This window comes from Nymphalis io, chromosome 29 (genome assembly GCF_905147045.1).
Source record: "Nymphalis io chromosome 29, ilAglIoxx1.1, whole genome shotgun sequence".
NCBI lineage: Eukaryota > Metazoa > Arthropoda > Insecta > Lepidoptera > Nymphalidae > Nymphalis > Nymphalis io.
Window position 1 is genome coordinate 6829945 of NC_065916.1, and position 10938 is coordinate 6840882.

The 10938-nt window shown below is 32.3% G+C and overlaps 1 protein-coding gene across 2 annotated transcripts; it reads right to left on the reverse strand.

The window, feature by feature from the left end:
* Positions 1–153: 153 nt before the first annotated feature.
* On the reverse strand, positions 154–6824 carry LOC126779608 (serine hydrolase-like protein). 2 transcript variants are annotated; one of them, XM_050503752.1, is made up of 7 exons: positions 6677–6734; positions 5803–5961; positions 4816–4883; positions 3592–3861; positions 2981–3177; positions 2396–2493; positions 154–1438 (listed from the first exon to the last, which is right to left on the reverse strand). In XM_050503752.1, exons 3-7 carry the CDS (start codon positions 4877–4879, stop codon positions 1144–1146), a joined length of 924 nt encoding a protein of 307 aa, XP_050359709.1. In that variant the 5' UTR covers positions 4880–4883; positions 5803–5961; positions 6677–6734; the 3' UTR covers positions 154–1143. The 2 variants fall into 2 exon arrangements, with proteins under 2 accessions (XP_050359709.1, XP_050359708.1); XM_050503751.1 differs by lacking the exon at positions 5803–5961 and having other exon boundaries at positions 6677–6824.
* Between the last annotated feature and the right edge of the window lie 4114 nt (positions 6825–10938).

A 10938-nucleotide genomic window follows, 5' to 3' on the forward strand; every position in this document is an offset into this window, starting at 1 on the left:
GACTCGTAAGGTGAAACATTGTGATACTCTTTTAATAAAATATTTAAATATATTAGTGTTTTTCTAATAATGCTTTTAGGTATGTGCTAATAAATGGTATTATTATTACTGTCATCAATTATATACGTATTTAATATTAATGAAACCATAGACAATTTAGTACTTTTTAATGGTTTAAAGTATTCCTAACTGTAGGTAACTATACAAAACCCATAAACATTGGCACTTAAGGATAAATTAACCATCACTTACATCAACAATATCTCATCTGTCATTGGAACTAAGACGGGAGGTATCTTGTGTTCTATTGTCCTCTTTCTTCGAATGTCAAATCAATAATGACAGAAAGAGCGAAACCAGTGTTTATTAAGACTTCCTCTAAATAGCGTATACAAGTATGAAAGTACAAAATATTCTAAATTATTAAAATTACCATCTTAAGCATATTTGTATATGAAAGATCAAGTATATAATAGCAATTAACGTATATTTTGTATTGGGTGTTATGACTGCCTCGTTGGTCTAGTGGCTTGATGTAAGGCCGCAGACCCGGGGGTCCTAGGTTCAACTCCCAGCTCGGGCCATTAAAAAGTTATTAGTTTTTCTGTCAGAAAATTCTCAGTACCAGCCCGGAGTCTGGAAGTTCGAAGTGTGTACACTCCCGTGCCTCGGAAAGCATGTAAAGCCGTTGGTTCTGCGCCTGAACTGTTTCCGGTCGTGTCGGATTGCCGTCCCATAGGATTATGAGAGTTAGGGAATAGAGAGTGCAACTGTGTTTGCGCACACACTTGTGCACTAAATATATCCTGCACAGTTGGCTAATCTCTCTTGAGATTGGCCGCCATGGCCGAAATCAGTCTGGAGGACATTATTATAATTAGATATTATATTACTGAGTTATACATATCTATTAACGAAATAACGTTATTGTATATTTTACTCAATATTTTTTAATTGGTTTTCTTTAGTTAAAAATTCCTTAAAAAACATAAGTTTCGATGTTTCAAATTTGCAGAGCGTCTCGTGACGACCACCGTTATTTAAAAAGTAACTTTTAAAATACGTTTCATAGACAAATTAACCATTTATTTTATTTTATATATATTGGACGGACTTATATATTACTTATTCGATATAAGACATTTAAAGTTTAGCTTTAATGTCTTCCAATAAAAACTTTGATATGTCATCCGCCATACAATCCGGGTTTTCAAGGTGTACGTCATGTCCACCGTCAACAATTTTGTATCTGTAATTGCCATGCGGCCAAGCGTCCTCGTCCATCACGAAGGGTACACGGCTGTACGCCCCTATGTCTATGGAACCTTTAGATATTATAGCGAGTGTTGGTGTTTTAAGTGAAGTATACATTTCTTTTAACTGTTGAGGTTGGAACGGTAACTTGAATGTACTTTTCATGCGTTGGTCGTATGTGAATCTAAAAAAAAAGAAATACGTTATAATGCTCTCACTAAAGAGTTTATAGTTTATATTAGTTAATAGGTTAGAATTTTTTGTATACAAAATGGGTCTTTCAAAATGTATAAAATATAAAGAAAAGTAATTGAGAGAGATAAAGTTAGACATCCGCCTTCAAATGACGCTATTTTTAAATTATTTATCTAATCAATTTTAAAAATTATTTTTATTAAACGCATAAATGTCGATTTCAGATAATACAATCTGGCTCCAGTAGCGCCATACTGGCAATTTACGGAAACCCTCTTTCATACATACTCGGAAGACTCGGTAGACTCGGAACCTCCCATATGACATAATATAAGATACTTTTCCTTACTTCTACAATCAATAGATATTACAAAATGCTAAAGAATCATTAATTAAATCATAAAATAATATAAAAAAAGCAAATTATCATTTGACAACCAAAGACATAAAAATTGGTCTTGTCGATTAGCATTATAAGAATTGTACACCTTTCCTGATTTGGAGTCGAATATGTTTTATACCTTAGACTTGTATTTACACTGGTTTACTTACCAATTACCAAAACATATCAAAACAAAGTCCTGATATGTGGTGGTAGAATATATCATTGGTGGTAGTTTTGTGCAAGCTCGTCTGGGTAGGTACCACCCACTCATCAAATATTCTACCGAAAAACAGCATTACTTGGTATTGTTGTGTTCCGGTTTGAAGGGTGAGTGAGCCAGTGTAATTATAGGCGCAAGGGACATAACATCTTACTTCCCAAGGTTGGTGGCGCATTGGTGATGTAAGCGATGGTTAACATTTCTTACAATGCCACTGTCTATGGGCGTTAGTGACCACTTACTATTAGGTGGCCCATATGCTCGTCCGCCTTCCAATTCTATAAAAAAAATTAAGATGACATCAGCCCCCCACTAAAAATAATAATACACCCATATTTTACCTGTACATTCCATCCCCTACTGGTTCTATGTATCTATCTAATACATGATTCACTGCCTCTTCAGATAATTGTTGAGCTTTCATTATCATTTGTTTAATCTGAAATAAACAGAATATTCTTTACTTTATACTTTTATTGAATACCAGAAAGGTTAAAAAGTTACAAAACATAGATACAACTTAAGTATGAGTAGCATACAACTTTGGTGACCTTATCGCTGTATAGCGATCTCTTTCAAGCAACCATATATATATTCAGTCGTTTGATATTGTATTTACATAATAGCTTCTGAGGCGAGTTATTGGTCAGGTGTTATATTTTATAGATATGAAATATTTCTAACAATTGCCAATGTGACATTGACAGTCGCTAAATCGTTAACGCCTTACCAATTTTGGAAACTAAGATGTCCTATGTTGATAATAGCACAGGCTCAATTAAACTGGAACACAACAATACAAAGTATTGCTCATTAGCGGTAGAATATGAGATTAATCGATACCTGTCCAAACAGGCCTGCACGCAGGACCATAAAGGGAAAATTTTTGTTCTATACTATTCTACTGATAACGAAAAACTGAATACCTGCTGATAGCTATACTTCGGTGCGGTTTCCTTGCCACTTGTGTGTTTTTTATACGACTTATCCTGGTAATGACTTCCATATATATCCTTGTACCAGATCGGTATCTCTTCTGGAGTGACCGTGTGATACGCTGGTACTGGATCCAGGTCTACCACTTTCATCATCATACCCGGGTAGGCCATATTGAAATATTTACCTGGAATAGAAATGATTGCGTAAAATCCGTGAGCGTCGACGTCGGGGAAGGAGTGACTGTGAAACAATCGCATAGTGTAGGAGTTTATATACAGATTGGTTATGACTGCATGCGGCAACGACGGCCATTCTCAACGGAGACTGACCAATCGTGCTAGAGATTCTTTTCAAATTTGTGCGCAAACAATAGCGCACTTTATTCCCTTTTATCCCATAATCCGATCCGTTTACGAGGCTTTACGTGCTCATCGAGGGATTGGAGTATAAATACTGAAATCTTACTGAAACAGAAAGACCCGATATTTTTTATTGGTCCAACCATATTGTTTTAAATAAAGACCTCGACACCTGCAGACTTATATGATAGCTAATTGGCTAACGGGCTAGAAATGATAAAAAGGTATAACAATATTACCTATAGCTGTTCCAAGCGAATGTGCAATGTAAATAAAATGTTTCCATTTAAAATGTTCAACGACTCTCTCTAAAGTCGGTACTAAATCCCATATTGTGAATCGTACTCCTGGAGGGAGATGATCGGAATACCCGTTCCCTGGTAAATCAATACTGACGTAGAAAAAATTTGTTGGTAACTTGAGAATAAGAGGGCGGAAACCAGAACAGGGTACGATACGTCCAGGGCTCAGTAAGACTGGTCGGTTCGTGGGATCACCCCAGGTCAAACCTGAAATAAATAAAAAATATATGACACGCTGCTGGTTTTAGGCTCCCTCTCCTGTTGAAGAAGGTTTAGATGGTTCAACCAAACCGGTGTGAAATTTTGCATACATTTTTAGAGGTATAGAAATGAACTAACCTAACCTAACCTAACACCACACGCAGACCACGACCGTCAAGTTCAGTATATATTATACATATATGTTTGACAGACGCTCCGGGTTCTACTTGGCACAGAGGTTGTCCATTGCCGAACAGCGCGAAAATGCACCTTGCATTATGGGCCGCTTTGCGTCGGGTGGGAATCGGGAGGTACTATTTTAAATTTGACTTAAATAATTTAAAAAAAATGACAGTTATATTTCTGTGTTAACGTGTAAAATATTTTAACCTAGATATAATATTATTTTAATGTAATATTAAATAAATTTTAGTTAGTGATTAAAAATATTAATAAAAAAATAAATAAATGTATTAACTATAATAAATAGAGAACAGGACTTTTATTGCATCATACATTTTTTTCTTTTTACTACGAAACTATAATTGGCATTATGTTTCATTATTACATATGTCATATCAATTATTAATAACGATATTATACTTATTTAAACATTTTGTCTTTTACATTTTTTTTATATATTTATTTATAATAGTTTAGACATTATTAATTTTAGGGATATATCAAATAATTAAAAAGTACTAAATTGTCTATTATATCTGAGGTGTCATCTCTTTTATAAGTGACATTGGCAGAATACTTTGCGTTCAGCTAGCGTAGTAAGCGCCAGAAAAAGAAAAAAAAGTCTTAATTTTGACAGTACGCCAAGAGGCTACTTGTACTGCTTATGGCGGATACGTCTGTCATTGTTAAAACGTACGTAATAAATTCATAGACAAATACGATCAAAGATATATAGCAGTAACAATAAAAATACCGATATTGATGTTTAAAAAATACCTTTTATATTTCCCCACGGAGCTTTTATTGTTATTTCTTTTTCTGTTGCTTTTAAAGATGCCATAGTCCTGAAAATATAAAACCTTTAATTTTTTAATTTATTTGCGAATACTACAGGCTACGGTTGAATTTAAAAATACGAGGTATATAACTTGAAGTGGGTGGATTACTGTATACCTAAGCTATTCTGGCTATACATAGCCGGAGACTGCCTCGTTGGTCTAGTGGCAAGATATAAAGCCAAAGATCTTGAGGTCCCGGTGTTCAAACCCCAGGTCGAGCCGATAAAAAGTTTTAGTATTCGTATTATGGAAGTGCGTGACACTCCCGTGGGCCAGAAAGCCGTTCCTCCTGTGACTGAACTCTTTCCGCTCGTGTAGGATCACCGTCCAATCGGATTATCCCCTCTCCACTCATCAGATACTCTACCCCAAATAGCAATCTTTAGTACTATTGTGTTACGGTTTGAAGGGTGAGTGAGACAGTGTATCTACAGCCACAAGGGACATAACATCGCAGTTAGCAAGGATGGTGGTGCGTTGATGATGTACGGAATGGTTATTATTTCGTACATCGTCAATGTCTATGGGCGGTGGTGACCACAAACCAAGAGGTGGCCTATATGCCCATCCACATACCTAATAAAAAAAATAGTCATAAAGCACTAGAAGCTTCTATATTTTAAATTCATACAAAATAAAAAAACGTGTTTGTTGAAATGCGCATTAATTTACATACTTAAGTATTTTTTGGCTGATAAAATATTTATTTATTGCCTTAGTAATCTAAAAAAATTTACATATATTCGTATGTTAATACATTTACATGTTGTTATAAATAAAAAAGGTATTGCAGATAAAAACTTGAAAACACTAATGTGGTTTGTTTTTACGATATAATCAAAATTAAAATTGGCAATGTTTAAGTTATTCTCAATAGCTGGAACCCCTTTTTTACCTTACCACCTACCACACACCTTATACTCACAAATAAAGTAAAATTAATAGGAAAAATCGTCTGATTATCACTATTATTTTATTCAGCGATGTTGCACGAGAGGTCCGTACGTTCGACAGCCAGAACACGAGTGCGTCGAGTTCTCACGAAATTTGTTTCACTTTTTACAATGTACTGTTTGATACATATCTATAAATTTATATCTAAATAAAAAAATTAAATTGAATCGCGTGCATAATTTCTAAATTGCTTTTATAAATTAATGCCGCTATTGCGATGATACTAAAACCAGAACAAAAAGTATTTTTTTGTCTGTCTGATTTTCCGGTGTTATCTTCGAAACGGCTAAAAATTAAATATACAAATAAACGAACTGTTATTAGATTATTAAGTATTAAAAACTAAAATTAGCATTTCTATTATAAATATCTAATCGTCTGACGAGCCGTTTGGCGTGGTTGGTAGAACACTTGCCTTTCACGCCGAAGGTTGTGGGTTCGATTCCCACCCAGGACAGACATTTGTGTGCATGAACATGTCTGTTTGTCCTTAGTCTGGGTATAATTATCTATATAAGTATGTATTTACAATAGAAAAAGTAGTATATGTAGTATATCAGTTGTCTGGTTTCCATAGCACAAGCTTTGTACAAGCTTAATTTGGGATCAGATGGCCGTGTGTGAAAAATGTCCCGGGATATTATTATTATTATTATCTATTGCATATCTGGTTAAAGTTCAATGACACAAGATAAGCAGTTTTCGCTACAACCCACAAAAATGTTACATAATACTTGTATTAACTTACACAAATACATATGTCCTATATTAAAGATATTTTAATAAATTTAACAAATAAACCCTGAAATATTGTATAAATATCAAGCTAGCTATTAATAATTTACCTGAATAAATATACTGAAGCACAATTTGTAATATTAATATTCAATAGATTAACCAACGCGTTCCGTTTGAACATTCGTTTCAATTATTATTATTTAAAAACGAATGATGTAAAATTTTTACAAATAAAACAATCACCGCGTACGTCAAAGCTAATCTTACTGCAAGTTATACAATCATTATCAAATATGAGCATCGTCTGTGTTATCACGATAATGTTTCATATTTATCTATACATATTACATAAAGAGACAAAGACAAAATAGTTTAGTATATATACATTCTCTGTTTGTCAAACGATTTTTGTTTTTTTTTGACGAACTTTAGTGTCGTTAAAAAAAAACAATAATGTTTTGGTTGAATGGCTTTCATTAGTCTTATTTTAGAAGTTTTATAATCTTAACGTTTTTATAAATAAATTAAAAAAAAACATAGATAATCGTAAATATTATTGCAAAATATAATTACATATATTAGAGCTGAGAATTAAACTATTTTTAATTTCACGAATAAGTATTATAAGTAATTTTTTTAGTCTTTCTCTTCGATGGTTACTAATGCATAGCGTAACTTCCAAGTTATACCATTTATAATTAAATTAGTTCCCAAGGTTGGTGGCACATTGGTGATGTAAGCGATGGTTAACATTTCTTACAATGCAAATGTCTACGGGCGTTGGTGACCACTTACTATCAGGTGGCCCATATGCTCGTCCGCCTTCCTATTCTATAAAAAAAAACTTTCGTTATGATGTAATCGTGATTTATAATTGTAATCGTTAATCATTAATTTGATTACATTTTGCCCATATCTGACTGTAAGTATTTATTCTACAATTGCTATTAACGTTCTCTAACTTGTTTGTAATTATGCGAATTAAAAAGTAGAGATAAACAAATTTTCGAATTAGTTCGGTTTAATTATTTAATATAATTTACTAGTAATGTATTCCAAACCATACATACTGATATGTAAATGGTAGTAATAATAAAAAAATATATTTTACATAGCTTAGTTGCGTCACTCCTGTAAAAAAATACATAGATTACAGCATTAAATACAAATATATGTACATAAATAACATAAAAGAAATACGGTCACAATATCAAATACCACTTTTTCTTTATTATACATTGTAAAATATTGTTAAGCTATTTAAACAAAATATATGAATAGAAATAAGAATATTCTGCTCATCATTTAAAATGTAAAAAAAATACCTATGCAAGATGTCACGTGTCCCTATTTACCATAACACAAGCGGTTTCCGATGATGATGAATATAAATTAATGCCTCTTCGCAATAGGCGGGATATTCTTGATCAATATTTTTTGCATAAAATTATTCACAATAAGGTTAAGTGCAGCGACCAACTTCATCGAATATCCTTTACTGTTCCTCGCAAACATCCCCGAAGCTTCATAACTAAAATATGCCATACCCCTATCACGAAAACTCATCTTGTAAAGCTCCGATAGTGCGCATATGAGCTCGACATAATTGTAATTGAATTAACAAGTTATACATGGCATTGATATTTTTCATGACAACTTCATTACTTTAAAAAAAAAGCTCATTGATTACTTTTTGTCAGCGAGTCCACATCAAAATAGTGCGTTGAGATCCTGTTGTTTATTTATTTTATTTTTTAATGTATTTTGTATTTTTTTTGTTGTATTTATGTTAATGAAGAAAGCATAGGTCAATAATAAATATTTATTACTTTATTTTATGTTGACGCGATACTTTGTTAATTTTGTGTACATTTGTAATCGATATACATATAAAAAGTTGTTCTTTACTCTTTGGATGTTATGTATGCCACCATTTAATATGTATATTGTTAGTGTTCCAAAATATAATAGTAATAAACAAAAATTCTAACAATTGTTCTGGATTCTAATGCGTTGATAAAGGACCCCGGTAATAATTTTACTCATATATCTTCCATGTACAGACAACGATCTGTTACAGATTTATTATATATATAATTTTTTTTTTCAAGAAAAAAAAACTGCCAATACTTACCATTTTGTTAATAAAATATTATTATAATATTTCTTGAATATTATTGACATTAGAAAAATGTAATATATAATAATATTATTATAATGTAATGTAACATTAATTATTATTATTATTAATGTAATATATAATAATATTATTAATTGATTAACATAACATAACATTCCAATTAAAATTCGATATAACTAATACCATTACCACGAACTAAAATTAAAATTGAACAGTGTATGTTATATTTATTTATCTATTACAATTAGTTCATAATGTCTTGTACAAAAAGTAAATTAGCTCATTTCAAGACGGGTTTTAATCAAATATCGCGGCGTCAAACACGAAAATAGACACTTTTTTTTTGACATGCTAATAATATTCATATCGCAAACTTAGCTTGTACATCTTTTTGTATTTTAATTTCAATTCACTTTTATAGTTTAAAACAGTTTTACCATATATTTTAGTTTTAAGTCGTTACTAAGGTAAATTGCAACACAAATTTTTCACTTTTAAATCGCGTAACCAGTTTTCGTGTTTGTTTCGCTACTTGAGTAGCGAAACAAACTTGACAGTTGGTGCGTTCATTGTGTTTTTTGTTCAATTTTCGCTTATTTTTATGTTAGAAAACGATTCTAATCCCGTTCAAAAGGCGAGAAACAATCCTGATATAATATCGAAGGTTATACAATGGTACATTGTCGTATTATTTCATGTTAAAGCGATAGCAAGAAGAAAATTGCCAGCGTGTGTTTTCACGTGTAAGTACTACTATTTTATCCCTAAATATAGTTTCTCAGTGATATTCATTTATGCCATAGCATGACCGAACCTTATATTGCATTTGAATCCTGAAGATAATAGGATTTTCCAGTTTTTATCATACATAACCTATAATTATTTATCATGTAAGTGCTGCCAGCGTCAGCTTAAAAAAAAATCCCGATTTTCGATAAAAAAATATCGACTCGTCGACAATGTAAACAAATAAGCCTAAAGTGCTTCATTATATGTAAATATGTTATTTTCCTTTATTCGTTCTTCTATTTATAATTTCCTAACGACAACATTATTTAACATACTTCATGAATTTATAATATTATTAAATTCCGAGTCAAGAGGTTAACATAGAAATATATGTGGCAACCATTTTTTATAAACAATTTAATTGAGTGATTTAGATTTCAACATCTGAAGAAAATGCTAATCCAGTACCATATAAAGACGCTGAAGTACTATTGATAACGAAAACAAAAACAAACATTGCAACGGTTTTTGGGTGTAGTTGGAAAACAAAAATATATTTTAATTAAAAACAATTATAATTAATATTAAAAAGTAAAATTGAATAACCTATTTTGTTTTAATGATATCCTGAAAAATATTTATCTCCCAAAACAGGGAATGCAGTTACTATGGCAACATTATACGCACACATTCACAAACTATCTCTGTATCAGTCGCCGTTTCAAGGCCCCTCGGTCTATTTGTTTCTCTGTCTACGCATCCGACATAAAAAGTGTGAACTATTATTTTATCTATCGATTTTATCATTAAAAAATGAATAAAACCAAGAAAAGTGATGTGCAAATGCGAAAGCTACTACACATTATGAAGAGTGTACTTCACAAGAAATTGAATTTTTACAACAATTTTGTTGTTTAATTTTTTTATATTTCACTCTCAACATTTTAATATGAATAAATATTGTAAGGAGTCAGTCGAGTAGACTGGCAACACACGGGCACCGGGCCATTAAAGAACCCTCTTTTGCTCCTGAAGATTCGAACTCTAATTTCACCCGCCTAAGCTGTGTAATACTGGTATATTTCTCTATTAATGTTAAACAGTCATTTTCCGTTACTAATTTAATTCCTTTGTTTCTTTATTTAACTTTTAATTTCCGTTATTTTAGAATCCACTTCTGGTTCCTAAAATCAGAAGTGGGATTGGATCCACACATAGCCTCACCGTTTTGACTATCCTTTTTGTTTGTGCTTGTGTTTGCTGTTGCACGTAAGTACCCATATTTGTAATTCTTGACACGTATCGTGTTTTGCACCGGTGTTGCTTTTAATATGTCGAGTAGACCGCGACGACTTCGTTCTCGTAGCCGAACTCGCTATAATTCTTGTGACAAGTCTCGTGATAAACCCCGTTCACGAACAAGGTCACGTTCACCGGTGGTGCATAGGTCGCGTAGAAAGCGTCCTAAAACGGAAAAGCTACAACGCTCGTTAGACGTAA